This window comes from Gorilla gorilla, chromosome 19, assembly GCF_029281585.2.
Source record: "Gorilla gorilla gorilla isolate KB3781 chromosome 19, NHGRI_mGorGor1-v2.1_pri, whole genome shotgun sequence".
Classification (NCBI taxonomy): domain Eukaryota; kingdom Metazoa; phylum Chordata; class Mammalia; order Primates; family Hominidae; genus Gorilla; species Gorilla gorilla.
Genome location: NC_073243.2, coordinates 38121279 through 38139972, shown reverse-complemented (window position 1 = coordinate 38139972; position 18694 = coordinate 38121279). Strand labels below are relative to the sequence as shown.

Sequence of the window (18694 nt, the reverse complement as noted above, 5' to 3'; positions counted from 1 at the left end):
CTGCGCCGCCGGGCTGCGTGAGTCTCACGAGCGTGCGCTAGTACGTCATCTTCGCGCGACGTTCGGTTTGCTGTGTGTGTCGCCGGTTCCTTGAGGGTCCATGTGATTTTTACGCCAGTGCTGCTGAACTGTGCAGGATAGGGAGCTGGCACAGTCCGATTAATTGTCCTTGGGTCGAGGTGTCTCGTCGGACCCTTTGGGGCTCAGTGGAGGTAGGTGAAGGCGGCTCCTATTGAGGGAAGCCCACACTCACACCCGGCCTTCCTGTGTTATCTGGCATGCTCTTCTGGGGCTTCCCAGGCTATATAGGAGAGTGGCCAAATTCTTTAACCGGCGCCAAGTTCCCCTCAATTAAGCTTCGACCTAGATTCTCTGCCATTACACCCTTTCCTGTCCACCGTTGTTAGTTCCCGGAGTAATCAGCAACTCTCCAAGGCAATGGACACATTTCCATCTTTGCCTTTGCTTACGAGGCTCCCTCAGGTGAAGTGAACGTAATGGAGTTTTAAAAGATTTGGGAGATAAAATCAGCAGATCTTGTTAACTATTTGGATGTTAGGAGTGAGGAAGAAAAGGACACGTCAAGGCTGAGTCTAGGTTAATATCTGGTGCCAGTCACCAGCCAAAATGGAGTATATTGGAGTAAGCAAAGTCACAGACCATGTCTTTATTTCATTTACCATTATAGCCCCAGTGCCTAGAGCAGTGTCCTGCACATTGGTAGGTACTTTAATGAACAGAAGAGTGTTCCCAAAGACCAATGAAATACGATCATTGGTCATTGTATTTCATTAAAGCACCTTTTAAATATATGTTACACCTATTTATCGTGGTGTTACTAATGTAAAGTTTTCAGGCTTTTTGGAATAGATGATGAGCAGCACCTCTGGAATCATTTACCTGATAACATTGAATCTCTTTTGCAATTGAGTCGTTCTGGAAAAATGTTTTGGCTTGATTGCATGTTATTTAAAAGTTTTATCCTATTCTGCCGCTTTAGTGTTGAATTTAATTTCAGGATTGCTTTATTACAGTTTTCTTTCCTACTGTTTAAACCTTTTAAAGTAAATTTAATTTTAAGCTTCTACATTAGAATATTAGCTTTGTGTTTCTTACTTCTTGGCATTTAGGCTTTCAGGAAATCAAGTCCGTAACTATAATTGTTATAGATTAAATGTCATCTTAAACTTGGTTTCAGGAAACTTGTATTTGCAGTTTCACCTTAATATTTCCTGTTGCCAAAAAATGGACACTCAAAGCCAGCGTGATCCTTTTTGGTTTGGCTACTGTAAGGCTGTGCTAGATTTATTCCTAAGTGTTGTAAAATGGTTGGCTAGGTGTGAGAACCTTTGTGTACAGCTGAATAGATGGTGCGATATGATAGCCTTCACTTTAATTATTCCTGCTTCCTATAGATTGCCTTTTCTGGGTTAGAATTAAATGGCTTATTGGTCTCTAATCTATATACTTCCACACAGACTTTTTAAAGAAAGCAGAGTGAAAATCAACTATATGTACAAGCTTATAATATGTATATAAAATATTTTATTTTTCAGAATTAAGGCAGAGTCACTGTAATTATTTCTAATACCAATTCCAAAATAGTGACTCTTGGACAATAGTGCAATTATATGGAATTATGGCTGGTTATAAGCCTGTAGCTATTCAGACATATCCTATACTTGGTGAAAAAATCACCCAAGATACACTGTACTGGAACAACTATAAGGTGAGTGTGGGACGTAATGAGGGAGAAGGGATTTGTGTTTATGCCAATTTCTCTAGCATATGTTATACTCTGGATGCTCTAACAGAGAATTATTAACTAAAAACCATCTATCAGCAGCTTATAGTTTGGGCAGATAATTTGATATCTATTTTTTCTTGGAATTTTATGTAAAAGTCCGTACTGCTTAATCAGATTAACCATACAAATGCCTAGCACAGAACAGATGATCAATCAATGCCAAATGAATTAAATTTTAAAATTTGAATCTCATATGTGTAAAGATGTTTATTGAAGTATTGCTTGTAATAGTAGAAATCTTGAAAAACCCATGTCTATTAGTAGTGGACCGGTATAGTAAATTACAGTGTGCCCTTGTAATGGATGGTAAGTCTATTGCTCCTATGAAAGCTAATATGTGTTACTAAGTGAAAAGAAGCAAGATGTGGAACAGCCTACATGGTATGATTATCTTTTTGTTATTTTAGAAGTACAAGTATGTGGTTATTGTATACTGGTGTAGACATGATAACTTTTTTTTTTCTGGTAGAAATCACAGTAAACTCAATAGCTGAAGAGACAGAGTGGGGTGTGGCTTTCTAACCATATGTTTATTTCAGTGGCAACAAGAATAGTCTGGGTGATGAGATATGTACCTTTTTTGCCTTCTTTGTAATTTTATGTTAAATACAACTTAAGAAATGTTACTAAGAACAAAGAGAAATGGTCTGTAAGAAATTATGTAATGCATAAATAGGTCTTACCAGTGGTAACTCTGTTAACACACTATTATTTTTTATTAAGACCCCTGTTCAGATTAAGGAATTTGGTGCAGTTTCAAAAGTAGACTTTTCTCCTCAGCCTCCATATAATTATGCTGTCACAGCTTCCTCAAGAGTAAGTATAATATTAAATTTCTTTATTTTTCTTTTGTATAGTTTACTACTGATCTTGAGCCATCTGGTGAAATACTGTTTTTTCATCTTGTAGATTCACATTTATGGCCGATACTCCCAAGAACCTATAAAAACCTTTTCTCGATTTAAAGACACAGCATACTGTGCTACTTTTCGACAAGATGGTAGATTGCTTGTGGCTGGCAGTGAAGATGGTGGAGTTCAACTTTTTGATATAAGTGGGAGGGCTCCCCTCAGGCAGTTTGAAGGCCATACAAAGTAAGAGACAGTTGGTTTCTGTGTGTTCTGGTTTTATTTTGTTGTAAGCTCTTTTTTTCTCTGGACTTTGATTAAAAAGATAGAGATCAGTTTTATGGAGATTATTTGCCTATAGGTACTATATTTCCTGATTGTTCTAAGAGTGCTTAACTTGGGTTCCGTGGTCCAGTTTCATGGGGCTTATGAATTCCCTAGAATTGTATGTGATATTTTAGGAAATACACGTTTATCTAGGGAGCTACTCTGTAGCTTTTGGTTAACTTTAGTGGGGTCTGTGGCCCAGCTGAGATTATGAATTACTGACCTAAAGACAACCTTACAGCTAGTAATGACAGCTCTATAGGCCTGTACTGTCTTAGAGGCTCTTATGTTGAAGTCAAGTTGGAAGGTGGATTTTCTTCTTGAATTTATAGTGTTTTGCCCCTTAATAAATTAAGTGGCCATCACAATTTTATATTATAACTTTGTTTACAGGATTACCAATGTCCGTGCTGAAATTTGTTAAAATTTAACAGAAATTTGTGTAACATGATTCTATTTAGTGGTAAATCTTTTTGGAGTTTTTTAAAGAACTTTTTGAAATTTTAAAAATTAAAGTGCCTTTGCTTCCGTATTCAGCAGCTAAGTGGAACTGTTTACATACTAGAAAATATAATTTTAAGGCTATCCTTTAATTTTTTTTAACTTTACAATATAGGAGGAGTATTTACATTTCTTAATTGGCTTGGGGGCAAACACTTGTAAGTTTTCTCTTTCTTTCATGATTTCCGCCTATGAAGACTCCCTGAAACTCAGCTGCTTTTTTTTTAATCTGAGAAAAAGGAGCATTTTATGTTAGAAGGTACCAGAAAAATAATTTTCTTGCTTTTTAATATACTGATCTTCAATCTTTCAGAGCAGTTCATACAGTAGATTTTACAGCTGACAAATACCACGTGGTCTCTGGGGCTGATGATTATACAGTTAAATTATGGGATATTCCAAACTCCAAAGAAATTTTGACATTTAAAGAACACTCTGATTATGTGAGGTGTGGATGTGCTAGCAAACTTAATCCGGATCTCTTTATAACAGGTTGGTGAACTCTATTCCCTCCTGAAGCAAATAATCTCACGGGGATGTACTTTAATGTTGCTATGGGACTCTTTTGGGATGGAGGGGTTTAAATTTTTTTTATAAAGGAATATGTTTCTGATTAATTCTTCAGTTTTTAAATTAATTTTTATGTATGTATGTATGTTTGTATTTATTTTGAGACAGGGTCTCACTCTTGCCCAGGCTGGAGTGCAGTGATGTGATCACAGCTCACTGCATCTGCTACCTCCTGGGCTCAAGTGATCCTCCCACCTAAGCCTCCCAAGTAGCTGGGACTACAGGTGCCCACCACCACGTCCAGCTACTTTGTGTATTTTTTTGTAGAGACGGTTTCGCTGTGTTGCCCAGGCTGGTCTCGAACTCCTGGGCTCAAGTGATCCACCTACCTCAGTTTCCTCCCGGAGGGCTGGGATTACAAGTGTGAGCCACTGTGCCTGGCTTCCAATTGTTTTTTATTTTCTTATTCTTCTTTTGTTGATTGTTCATGTCTTCCAAATGTGTTTGGAAAAATCAGGCTGTCTTGAAAACATAATAGACTCTCAGAACTGTAATGGATAGTACCCTGCCTCAAGCAGCCAAGAAACAAAGAGTGCAGTTTAGCCTTTGTGGGTGCCTTTACAAAGATTTCCAGATGATTCAGTAGTGACAGTAGTCCAAAGAAAGAAATATTTTAAGATCAGAGCAAGTTAGATTCTGTATAGTATTATGTAGTGCTTCTTCAGACACGATCAGTAGTAGACGGTTTGGAGGTGCTGTGTCTTCATGAATATACATATACGTCTTTTTAAAACTCCATCTAAGCTTTCTTTCCTTTTAAAATTTATATCTGGATACACGCAGTTTTTGTCGTTTTAAACAGTCAAACTAAAAATACAAAAATTGACATTTTAGGATCATATGATCATACTGTGAAGATGTTTGATGCACGAACGAGTGAGAGTGTTCTCTCTGTTGAGCATGGGCAGCCAGTGGAGAGTGTCCTACTTTTCCCCTCTGGAGGTCTTCTGGTGTCAGCAGGTACTTCTTAAAAATAGCTTTCACCAGTATTGTTGGTTTTGAATCACATTTGTTTAAAATCAGTTGCTCTTTGTAATTTATCAGTGTGCACTTGAATTGCATATCTAAGTTTTTGTTCAAACAGTTGATAGGTAGGACTGGCAAGCAGTTATCATTTACTGTGTACCTAATGTGAGCCAGGCACTGTGCTGTTACATATGAACTCTAATGCCCTAGATGATGCTACAAGGTAGTTAGCTTTTTCCCTACTTTACAGCTAATGAAATAAAAGTTTTAACTTATTTTTCAAGGCAAAGTGGTAAGTGGCAGATCTGAAATCACAGAACTCGAGAGCCTACCTTATGTATTTAGCCCTGTGCCATCTTATTTAACCCCAGAAATTTAGCTTATACTCCTTTTACTCCTACCTAAGAGATCTGCAGCAGCTTTTGAAAATCAGTTATTTGAGATCTAGTAGGCTTGTCTCTTTTTCTGTGACTCTCTTGATTGAAATGCCACTACCCAGCAAATAGCTGCTAGTACTAGAGAAAGGAGATAATGTGGCCTCAAAAGGGGCCTTGGTACATTTTTCAACAAGTTGGGACTGAGATGTTTTTCTCATTTTGCACATATTGCATTTTCATAATTACAATGGAAGAAGTAAATTGGCTTTTTTCATTTGTAAATAAAGTAAAAATGTGTTCATATTAGAAGAATGTATAGGTAGTATGTATACTTGACAACATATATATTGCTGTGTGTACATCCTTTTTTTTTTTCTTTATTCTAAAATCTGGCTAGAAATTACTCTGTTTTATATTCTTTTCCCCAGTACCTATTTGATTTAAAAATAAGTTGAGGCGGGATGTGGTTGCTCACGCCTGTAATCCTAGCACTTTGGGAGGCTGAGGCAGGCGGATAGCTTGAGTCCAGGAATTTGAGACCAGCCTGGGCAACATAGCAAGACTCTAAGACTCCATCTTTAATTAAAAAAAGAAAAAAGTTGATAATGTCAGATGTGTCTACTTTTCTTGCTGTTATTCTGACAAATGGAAAAAATATCATGTTGAACAGGGAGAATAGAAAGCTGTGTGCTGATCTCCACTGTGTGTCACTAGCTAATTGTGACCTCGGGCAATCCCTTAAGGTCTCTAGACCTTGAAAATGAGAGGGTTGGACTAGATCAGTGATTTCAACTGTGATCCCTCTTGTGAGGTGCCACATAGGAGTGGAGAGGTGGGAACTGTGAGTTGGGTTCCAACTCCTGTTCCCCAGTCAAGATTTCAGTCTCCCCTTCCATCACTTTTTCTGTCTTTCCATATTAGACTTTTTTGCTTGATATTTTGCTGCAAATCTACATTATTCACTTCCACTGCTATATAGAATTTCTTTTAAAAAAAGATTTTATTATAATTTTCTTAAAATGAACTCTTTCAGTTATACATTTATTTTGCTGGAATTTCTGTATGCTTCACAAATATTATTTAATGGTCATTACAGTTCTGTGAGGTAGAAACTGTTATTACCAATGACCCAGGAAGTGGTGCATCCAGGATTTTACCAGGCAGCCTGGCCTGGACTCCCTCACTCAGCCTCCATGCTTTGTGGAGTGTCCAGAGAAGAATGCTTTTCAGATCTTTAATATGTTGAATCTGTGGGCAGAATATCCAACTAACGATGATTTCTTTTTATAGGAGGTCGTTATGTTAAAGTCTGGGACATGTTAAAAGGAGGACAATTGCTAGTATCTTTGAAAAATCATCACAAAACCGTGACATGTTTATGTCTAAGCAGCTCTGGACAGAGGTTACTCTCTGGCTCACTGGATAGGTTGGCATTTTAATTTTTTTGTATATTATTATTAGTGTACACCTGTTTACTGCTTGAGGAAATGAGTTATTTCAGCAATATTTGTGATAAGTATACGGATAATGATTTCCAGGAGAAAAAAACCTGTTGAGTTGAAAATAGTTTTGACCTTTTGTTTACATATAGCTACTTATTTTCTTTTCTTTTTTTTTGAGACAGAGTCTCACTCTGTCACCTAGGCTGGAGTGCAGTGGTGCAATCTCGGCTCGCTGCAACCTCCGCCTCCCAGGTTCAAGTGGTTCTCCTGCCTCAGCCTCCTGAGTAGCTGGGATTACAGGCACGCGCCACAATGCCCGGCTAATTTTTTTATTTTTAGTAGAGACGGAGTTTCACCATGTTGGTCAGGCAGGTCTTGAACTCCTGACCTCGTGATCCGCCCACCTCAGCCTCCCAAAGTGCTGGGATTACAGGCGTGAGCCACCACGCCCGGCCACCCATAGCTACTTATTTTCTCCTTTGACACAATTTGTTTTAACTTGTATACTTAAACAACATTATTGAACCATTTGAATGATAATCTTTCAAATAATGTTACTCTATAAACCATCTTTTAAAACCATTATTGTACATTCATATATTTTGAAGTTTTCTTTTTTTTTTTTTGAGAGAGTCTTGTTCTGTTGCCCAGGCTGGTGTGCAGTGGCACAATCTGGGCTTACCGCAACTTCTGTCTCCCAGGTTCAAGCGATTCTCGTGACCCAGCCTCCCAAGTAGCTGGGATTACAGGTGTGCAGCACCATGCCTGGCTAATTTTTGTATTTTTAGTAGAGACGGGGTTTCACCATATTGCCCAGACTGGTCTCGAACTTCTGGCCTCGTGTGATCTGCCCACCTCGCCCTCCCAAAGTGCTGGGAGTACAGGCGTGAGCCACTGCGCCTGGCCTAAAAAGTTTTTAAAAAATTAGATAAATTAATTTTTTTTTTTTTTGAGATGACGTCTCGCTCTGTTGCCCAGGCTGGAGTGCAGTGGTGCGATCTCAGCTCACTGCAACCTCTGCTTCCTGGGTTCAAGCGATTCTGCCTCAGCTTCCTGAGTGGCTGGGATTATAGGCGCTTGCCACCTTGCCTGGCTGATTTTTGTATTTTTAGTAGAGACAGAGTTTCGCCGTGATGGCCAGGCTGGTCTGGAACTTCTGACCTCAGGTGATCCACCCACCTTGGCCTCCCAAAGTGCTGGGATTACAGGCATGAGCCACCGCGCCTGGCCTAAAAGTTAGATAGCACATTTTATTTAGCCTAATATCTAATGTAAAAATAAAATATATATTACATATAAAATATAATTTCAGCATGTAATCTATGTCAAAATTATTAAGATACTGGAAATAAATTAAGCATCTAAACGTGCATTATGATACAATACTCATATTTTAGGTTGGTACAGTGGCTTACACCTGTAATCCCAGTGCTTTGGGAGGCTGAAGTGGGAGGATCACTTGAGGCCAGGAGTTTGAGACCAGCCTAGGGAATATAGTGAGACCCTATCTCTACAAAAAATTAAAAAAATTAGCTGGCCACAGTGGTACACACCTTTAATCATAGCTACTAGGGAGGCTGAGGCAGGAGAAGCACTTAAGCCCGAGTTTGAGGTTGCAGTGAGCTGTGATAGTACCACTGTACTCTAGCCTGGGTGACAGTGATACCCTGTCTCTAAAAAAAAAAAGATAATATTTTATAAAAATTACTGTCTCAGTTTTTAAATTAAAATTAGATAAAATAAAAAATTTAGTTTCTCATTTTCACTAGCCACATTTCAAGTGGTCAGTAGCCATGGGCGGCTAGAAGTATGGCACAGTTCTAGAATTTACGTGATTTATTATTAATTTTTTTTTTTTTTGAGACAGGGTTTTGCTCTGTTGCCCAGGCTGGAGGGCAGTGACATGATCTTGGCTGACTGCAACCTCCACCTACTGGCTTCAAGCGATCCCCTCACCTCAGCCTCCTCAGTAGCTGGGACCACCAGCACGCGCCACTGTACCTGACTCATTTTTGTATTTTTTTTGAGATGGGGTTTTGCCATGTTGCCGAGGCTGGTCTCACACTCCTGAGTTCAACAGATCCTCCCACCTCAGCCTCCCAAAGTGTTGGATTACTGGCGTGAGCCACTGTGCCCGGCTTACATGATCTATTTTTGATTATTTTATTTCCATATTTTCATTTTTTTCTGCTGTTATGAAAAACTTTAGTTTTCAGCATGTTAATTAAAAAGTATACAGTCGTCTCTTGGTAACTGAGGGGAATTGGTTGTGGATGCCCAAGTCCCTTATTTAAAATGGCATATTTGCATATAACCTACACACATCCACTGTATACTTTAAATCATCGCTAGCTTATTTGTAATACCTAATACAATGCAAATGCTATGTAAATAGTTGTTACACTGTATTTTAAAATTCTGTATTATTTATGTATTTATGGATATTTTCAATCCATGGTTGGTTGAATCTGCAGATGTGGAACCTGCCATAAGAAGGATTGACTGTACATATTTTAAAAGCTAGAAAATATTTTTAATACAAAGGAATTTTTTATGTAAATACATGGCAAGTTTACACATGTTACTGAAATCATGTTACTAGGCAATTTGGGACTTGATTCTCAGGTATGTTCCTAAAAGCTAAGTGTAAATTGGCTCTATTTGTGGTGGTTTCAACCAAGAGTGATTTTTGTTCCTCAAGGAACGTTTGACAATATCTTGAGAAAGTATTGTTTTTTTATCACAACTCATGGTACTTACCATATAGGGGATAGAGGCCAGGAAGGCTGCTAAACATCCTACAATGCACAGAACAACCCCTACAAAAAAGAATTCTGTGCCCCAAAATGACAGTAATTCTGAGGTTGAGAATCCCTGATCTTTGGCTTCATGTGTACTTTCTTTCTTTCTTTTTTTTTTTTAATTTATTTTTTGTAGAGACAGGGTTTCTTGAAGTTGCCCAGGCTGGTCTTGAACTCCTGGGCTCAAACAATCTGCTGTCCTTGGCCTCCCAGAGTGCTGGGATTACAGGTGTGAGCCATCACACCTGGCTTTGTGATGTGCTTTCATTGATAATTTTTTCTTTTTTTTTTTTAAGGTGGAGTTTCACTCTTGTTGCCCAGGCTGGAGTGCAATGGCGCGGTCTCAGCTCACTGCAGCTCTTCTGCCTCCTGGGTTCATGTGATTCTCCTGCTTCAGCTCCCGAGTAGCCGAGATTACAGGCATGTGCCACCATGCCCGGCTGATTTTGTATTTTTAGTAGAGACAGGGTTTCTCCATGTTGGTCAGGCTGCTCTTTAACTCCCGACCTCAGGTGATCTGCCCACCTTGGCCTCCAAAAGTGCTGGGATTACTACAGGTGTGAGCCACCGCACCTGGCTGATACCTTTTCTTTACTCCCAAGTTTAATCTTCAGATGACAGTGGCTCATGGTCTGTCCTTCTGTTTTTTTTTTCCTTTTTCTTTTTAAATTTTTGAAACAGAGTCTTACTCTGTGGCCCAGGCTGGAGGGCAGTGGCATGATTTCGGCTCACTGCAACCTCTGCCTCCCAGGTTGAAGCAATTCTCATGCCTCAGCCTCCTGAGTAGCTGAGATTACAGGTGTGTGTCATCACACCTGGCTAGTTTTTATTATTTTTGGTAGACATCGGGTTATGCCGTGTTGGCCAGGCTGGTCTTGAACTCCTGGCCTCAAGTGATCTGCCCACCTTGGCCTCCCAAAATGCTGGGATTACAGACCTGAGCCACCACACCCGGCCCTTCTATTTTTTTTATAAGTGGCTAGTCAAAGTCTTTATACAGATGTTATAGTTAGGGCTGGTATACAGCTCTGTTTTTTTTTTTTTTTTTAGACAGAGCTTTGCTCTTATTGCCCAGGCTGGAGTGCAATGGCACAATCTTGGCTCACTGCAACCTCCACCTCCCAGGTTCAAGCAATTCTCCTGCCTCAGCTTCCCAAGTAGCTGGGATTACAGGCATGTGCCACCACGCCCAGCTATTTTGTATTTTTAGTAGAGATGGAGTTTCACCATGTTGGTCAGGCTGGTCTCGAACTCCTGACCTCAGGTGATTCACCCACCTTGGCCTCCCAAAGTGCTTGAATTACAGGTGTGAGCCACTGTGTCTGGCCTACAGCTCATTTTTTAAGGGATTCAGTGATGAATTAGTTTGTAGTTAACATTACTAATCTTTGTTTTTCTTCACTGTTGTACAGATTTTAATGTTTGTATTTTGTTTTCAGAAAATAGAAATTTGCATTTTATACTCGTTTTCAAGGTGATTTTTGACAAAGCTTTTCTTTTTTATTAGGAAGGTGAAAGTATACAGCACAACTTCCTACAAAGTAGTCCACAGTTTTGATTATGCAGCTTCAATTTTGAGTCTTGCCCTTGCAGTAAGTACCTTTACCTATTCTTAAGTCTGTCACTAACCGTGCCTGTTAAATGAAACTAAAATGGAACTTTGGGCTTTATTTTTAGATTTGAGTAACTTTTCTTGCCACATCAGATATTTGAGTTAAGACAATTGCTGGAATATGTAACTCGTCCTATTGACTCAGCATGAATTCAGATTTAGGTCCCACTCACTGTATAACTTCAAACTAAATACAGTGCTCTAGGCATTGTTAACATTAAACGCAGGACCTGGGAAGCTGGTAAATCTCTCTTCAGCTCATTTAACTCAAGAGTATTATAGTACACTAGAAAGGCAGATTAGCTCTCTGAGCAGAAAAAAAGATGTGGGGAGAAGGGGACAACAAAATGAAATATCTCCTTTTCTTTGTTACTGCTCTTTCTGAAATGTATACTGTCAAGTTTTATGAGAAGCCACATTTGGGCAGGAAGGCATTTGACTATATTATATAGAAATCTGATTTGGGAGAGGAAAAGCTTATGAAAAATATTTTTGGGGGGCAAGATCATAAAAGTCATGCTACTATGTAATCCCTGATGCCGTTAACTATGTATTATACAAACTTTGCCAGTGATATTTTACAAGTATAAGTTCTGTCAATGTAGTTGTATCCTAAGGAAAAAATGATTTCGCTTTAACGTCTTGCACCAATCATTGTTAGGCAGACTGTGTATTTGAATGGAACTGTTGGTGAATGTATGGACAAGCAGCAAACACATTGTAAATGTGTTTTGAAGTAAAAGTACTATAAATTATGAGTTAAGAATAGACTAACTTATTTTTCTAATTGTTATTAGCATGAAGATGAGACAATAGTTGTAGGAATGACCAATGGAATACTGAGTGTTAAACATCGGAAATCTGAAGCAAAGAAGGAATCACTTCCCAGAAGAAGAAGGCCTGCATATCGAACCTTTATTAAAGGAAAAAATTACATGAAGCAACGGGTATTTGTGCATTTCTCATATTTGTTTAAAGGGTGAGATTTGTTAGAGTAGCCAGCTTCATCCCTGCACATTACTGGAAAGCGTAGTTCACATGGCACTTTATTTTGCTTTTCTCTACATCAGAATTATTTCTAGATTGCTAGATTGGGGACATTATTGATGAGTAATGGGGAACAAGGACTACTTTATGTAATACTCTGCATCATAACATAATGTTATAATGCTTTACTGCATTCAAAATAATGTCTTTCACATACTACCTGATTTGATCTAAATCCCAAGAAGTAGTAGAACCAATCATGTCCCTGTTTGGCACCTGAGAAGATTGAGCGACAAATAATTTGTGATTGATTCAGGATTTCATTACTGGTATCCAGAGTTGTTGAGACTAGATCTCATTATCTCTGATTGTTGTTTGATTTATCTTTCTACTGTACCACATTGCCTGCCACATAAAGAGAATTGAAATGAGTAATTTTTACCTAGAATTAAGGCAATGGTGCATGTTGTGAGTTAAAATTATAAGAGAGTAAGAACATGTTGATGTAGCAAGTTACTCCTTTTTTTTTTTTCTTTTTTTGACTCTGATTAGCAGGATGCATTTTTATTTAATCTACATTATGGGCATATGAACATTATTTGTGACATAGTTCAGAGATAACACTTCATTATGAAAAAGTTTATATTAAATGTATATTTATTTATACAGATGCTGATTTTCCTTCTCTATAAATGTACTCTTCATTGCAGGATGACATTTTGATTAACAGGCCAGCAAAGAAGCACCTAGAATTGTACGACAGGGATCTGAAACATTTTCGGATCTCTAAGGCACTCGATAGAGTTCTTGATGTGAGTGAGCATTTTTTAAAAAATCATGTTATTACTTACCCTGCATATTACCATAACTTGGAACTGTGAAGATAAATATTATTCAAACTTGATAATTTAGTGCAAGACAGTGATTTTTTTTTGTGCTGTTTTGTCTACTCATGTTGACTTTGAAAATTTTTCTAGCCCACTTGTACAATAAAGACACCCGAGATTACAGTGTCCATCATAAAGGAGTTAAATCGAAGAGGAGTCCTTGCAAATGCGCTTGCAGGTCGGGATGAGAAGGAAATCAGTCATGTTCTTAATTTTTTGATAAGGTATGTTTTTTGTCTGTGAAACACTTACATTTTGCATCTGAAATCCTTTATCACCAAATAAAAGACATTTAGTTTGATCTTTGTAGAGAACTGATGAAACAAATCTGTTTTAAGGATTTTTTTTTTAAGTTTACAAGTTTCACTAAACTGAATTTTTACTTTGTAGGAATCTTTCTCAGCCAAGATTTGCCCCTGTTTTAATCAATGCTGCTGAAATAATTATCGGTAAGTCATTGTTAAAACTTGAAAATCCTAACATGCTTGCAAAAGTAGAGATGTCAAATAATCAAATTTGGAAATCAAGTAGATCAAAATATCTTGCTTTTATCAAATCTCAATATGGATTTTCATGGAGAAAACAACAAGTCAGTGCAGTTTAAAAAGTAGTAAAATGTTTATAGTGGTGTGACTTTGAATTGATGGGACTAGGGTTATTATAAAAAATTTTTTTCATAGACCTCTATAATGACAATGACAATTTTTCAAATGGGAAAATGAAAATAAGTCAGGAACTCCACCCTATACTTTCTGTAATTATTATTTTTTGAAATAAATTTACTCAGAGGGATTGTTATACTTTCTATAAATAATTAATTATAAAATAAGTACAGATTTTTCAGTGTTCTTATGTTTAATATTTTTATACTTTTAAAAACTTTTGCTTTTCACTTAATGTATAGAAAGATATTGCTAGTTAATGTGTTTTCTTTCTCTCTTTTTAGATATATATCTGCCTGTAATTGGTCAGTCCCCTGTAGTTGATAAAAAGTTTTTACTACTTCAAGGACTTGTAGAAAAAGAGATTGATTACCAAAGAGAATTGTTAGAAACCTTGGGGATGATGGATATGCTTTTTGCCACCATGAGAAGGAAGGAAGGCACTTCTGTGTTGGAACATACATCTGATGGATTTCCAGAGAATAAGAAGATAGAATCATAGTGTCTGCTAAATAAGACATATAAGAACTCTGAAGTTGGAATAGATTTGACTGTATTAAATGTTGGCGAGAGACTCTCTTTGATACATTAAAAAAACTGTTTGCAGAAGCAGTTCTATGGAAGAGACTGGAATAATTATGGCCGGAAAACAAGTACCTGTTTTAAGTAAGACATGGTTTCCCATGTAATATTTTGAATTATAGCATCTTCACCTAGAAGATCTCAATTGTCTTAGTCACAGAGTAGGTTTATCTGGGATGGATATTAATTTTAATACAGGAGTGTTCTGTATCAACATTTGGGTTGGTATTCAGATGGGAATTCAAATATGAATCCTCTCTGGAGAGGGTCCAACTGGGAATCCTGCTAAAGGAACAGAGCCTTGTATTACCTCTGGAAGACAACAAAAACAATTGGCAACAACAAAAAGCCTCTTTCTTGACTTTAATCAGTGCCTTTGGGATTTCTAGGCCCTTGCTTAGCTTGCTTCCTATCTCCTTGATATCTACACTTGTCTTAGATCACATGCCCTGCTTCAGCTGGTAATGGGACTGCATCGGTTCCAAGTATGGCAAGTAAGTGGTCGGCTCTGAAGAACTGACACTAGCTAGATTTGTATTCAGAGTGTGAGAGCAAGCTCTACAGATAGACCTTATTGGACTACTTTTTTTTTTTTCTTCATGCAGCCTTTCTACCAAGTTTTCACCTTGTTTCAGGTCAGAGGAATGATAGAATTTGTCATTTTTCTTACAACAGCCTTTCAGACTATTCTTCATATGTTTCAAGCTAATCTTGTAGCTAAGCTACCTAATCCTCTGAAAACTGTTTTCTCTGATTTGTATTTAGATTCCTCCCCCGATTATTCACAATCATATTGTGTTTCGGAACCCCAATCCAGAGCAGTTTGCTTTGAAAAATAGTTGTTTTTAAGAGTTTAATGTAAATAATTATTTTTTAGAAGTTTTTTTTTTTTTTTTTTTTTTTTTAAAGACAGGGTCTTGCTTTATCGCCCAGGCTGGAGTACAGTGATGCAATCTCGGTCCACTGCAACCTCTGCCCTCCCGGGTTTAAGCAGTTCTCCTGCCTCAGCCTCCTGAGTAGCTGGGATTACAGGTGTGCACCACCACGCCTGGCTGATTTTTGTAGTTTTAGTAGAGATGGGGTTTCACCTTACTGGCCGGGCTGGTCTAAAACTCCTGACCTCAAGTGATCTACCTGCCTCTGCCTCCCAAAGTGCTTGGATTACAGGTGTGAGCCACTGTGTCCAGCCTGTAACTATTATTTTTTTATAAAGAGAGATTCTTATTTTCTTGGCTTTTTGATGTATCCGTTCCTGATAGATAATCATTGGCTAGTAACTCCTAGTACACTGATTTCACAGTTGCTACCTCTCCTGCTTTTCTCTAATTATTACGCCAACTCAAGTAGTTAAAAATCAGTAAGAAAAATGTCTTGAGCTAGAAGAACCCATAGAGGAAGATTTTGTAATGCGAATCTCCTCGCATAATTTTAGTTCTGTAAATTCAGGGGGTTTTTTTGTTTTTTTTTTTTTTAAGCAGAAAAAATGCTTAATATGTTCCAGTAAGGGTATTAAGTAAAAATTAAATAAACGTATTAAGTTTAACATACTAAGTTAATTTAACATTTAGACTAACATTAACATTTAAATTAATATATTAAGTGAATATACTTAATATATTCTAGTACAGATATGCTTGGAAATAGGGCGTTTCCTTTTCATGAATTGATTTCATACAGCACAGTGGCTTATAAGGAACCAGCAGTGTTTTTCCCTGAGTAATTATGAACTTAGTCAAGATCAGAAGCTGGGTTTTGGGGTTGAGAAGAGTTCATTTATTTAAATAAAGTTTCTATTTAAAAACCTTTTTAAAAAGTTAACATCATAAATATTCTGATAATTTGCATAGTAGTAAAAATTAGAAGTTGAAATTCTACCTAAAGCTGTAGTTGCCGTCAATTCTGTAACATGTGACAAAGGTTTTCCCATATGTCATTTCATTTGATTCTCACCACAACCATCCAAGGTTGATGTTATTCTCATTTAACAATGACTTAACAAAAGTAGTTGATTCACTCTCGAAGTCCCTGAGTGTGAGCTCTTCATCCTAGCACTGTGAAGTGGTTTGCCTGCTGGGGCCTAAACTCCTCATTCCCTTTAACAAAGCTTCACTGAGTGCTGCAGTCCTCAAAATATGTAACAGTTAACACATTTTTCAAACAGGTTAGGAAGCAATTCCCATAGCCATCAATACTTAAATTCAGGAGTACTTTTTTGTTTGTTTGTTTTGTTTTGTTTTTAGAGACAAGGTCTCTTTCTGTTGTCCAGGCTGGAGTATAGTGGTGTGATCATAGCTCACTGCAGCTTCTGTCTCCTAGGCTGAAGCCATCCTCCCACCTCAGCCTCCTGAGAAGCTGGGGCTACAGGGATGAGCCACCATGCCCAGCTAATTTTTTATTTTGATTTTTTGAGATAAGAGATCTCACCATGTTGCCCAGGCCTGAGGCAATCTCCTGGTTTCAAGCAATCTTCCCACCTCAGCCTCCTTAATGACTGGGATTAAAGGCATGAGCCACTGCGCCCAGCAGGAATGGTTATTATATTCATTGAGACAAACTGTAGTATTTGCTGTTTGAAGTATTTAAACATAATTGGCATATTACAATATGTGACACTGGCCTTAAGATTCTAATTTAAAATGCTTAACAGACTTTTAGACTTATGAGTTTCAGTTGAAAGGTATTTTAGAATGTTACTAAGTCTGCAAAAGTACTGAAATGTTTCAGAGAACTTGGAAAGTCACCATATGTTTAATTTATTATGTTTATGAGAGTTAAGCACTTGGGAAGGTTTATGCTAATGGGGTCAAGCATTTGCAATGCTGCTTAAAAGAATCATTTTTTTAAATGTATAAATGCTATTAAGTTGTTTAAAGGAATTTGAATTGTAAATGGGATTGTTAAAACAAATTTAGTCTGTTCAACTCAATGAGGGCATTTCATTTTCTATGAACAAAATACCCTCTTAGACATTAAAAAGCCGCATGCCTGTTCCCTCAGCTATAGTTAATTGGACCATGGTGGTACAACTGACTCAACCCTTCTCTAAGCAGGGATTTGTAATTGGGATTTATAATGAAATTCCTGATCTGGGAAAATGGGAGGCTGAGAATGCTATGTCTAGATCATCAGCGGAGAAAGTTGGTTTGTAGAGAATGAACAAGAATGAAACCTAAGTGCGAAGAAAATAAAGATTATCCTGCTTTAATAGTTCAGACTAGAGGAGAGAGAAACCATCTTAGTTCCTGATGACTTCCTATTGCCCTATTCTGGTTGTACCTCTTCCCCCAGGGGTCCATGATATTTTTGGATTCCCTCTAACACTTGTTTGCTTAGGTGACTGTGAGTGGTTTTCTCTTATTTACAACCAAATGACTCTGAAAACACTAATCCACTGGTCCTGATATTTATTGAGACACATTAGAGGCCAGGGTATCAAGGTTATAGCAATGAACAAAGTAGACAAAATATCTCCCTCAATATTCTGATTAGGGGAGATACTCAGTGAACAAGTACATATGTAGTGGGGTCACGTGGTGCTAAATGAGATGGAGACCAATCAGGCAGGGGAGGGAGATGGCAAATGTCAGGGGTGATTGGTGGGTTGGAGTTTTAAATAGAGTAGTTAGGGAAGGCCTCACTGGGATGGCAATTGAGCAAAGTTCTTTAGGAAGTGAAGGATCCTCATTGCTATCTAGGGGCAGAGTGCAGAAGCGTGCCTGGGGAGTTAGGAATGGCAAGGTAGCCCATTTAGCTGGCGTGGAGCAAGGGAGGGGAGAGTAGTAAGATACAGAATGGTGTAGAAACTGGCGATGGTGCATTTTGACAGCTCTTTAGGGAGTTTTAACGTAAAAGGGAATACAAAATTGGGCAATGACTGGAGGTATGTGGGGTCAAGAGTTTTTTTTAATTAGGTATAATTGATATGCTATAAACTACATATTTAAAGTGTTCATTTGATATGTTTTGACATTTATACACACTTGAAACCACAATCAAGTTAATGAACATGTTTAATACCCTCAAAAGTTTCCTCCTGCCCTTGGTAATCCATCCCTTGGCCCCTTCGCCTCAGGCAACTACTGAACTACTTCTTGTCACCATAGATTAGTGTTCATTTTCTAGAATTTTATAAAATGGAATTAGAATTTAGGATTTGGGGGGTCTGGCTTCTTTCACTTAGCATAATTGTTTTGAGATTTATAATTAATTTGAGATTTAAATTGGCAACAATGACAGAATGAATGTGTGTCAGTGGGGATAATCCTGTAGAGAAGGAAAAACATGATATAGGATCCAGGGGAGGTGGCACTGCTGGAGCAGTGGCA

General features: G+C 37.9%; 1 protein-coding gene across 1 annotated transcript; it reads left to right on the top strand.

Moving 5' to 3' along the window:
• Positions 1-25: 25 nt before the first annotated feature.
• UTP15 (UTP15 small subunit processome component) lies at positions 26-17365 on the top strand. The gene is made up of 13 exons (XM_004058693.5): positions 26-212; positions 1557-1729; positions 2531-2623; positions 2717-2901; positions 3797-3975; positions 4888-5013; positions 6687-6822; positions 11147-11231; positions 12049-12198; positions 12949-13050; positions 13216-13349; positions 13516-13574; positions 14072-17365. Exons 2-13 carry the CDS (start codon positions 1640-1642, stop codon positions 14287-14289), a joined length of 1557 nt encoding a protein of 518 aa, XP_004058741.3. The 5' UTR covers positions 26-212; positions 1557-1639; the 3' UTR covers positions 14290-17365.
• The last annotated feature ends 1329 nt before the right edge of the window (positions 17366-18694 follow it).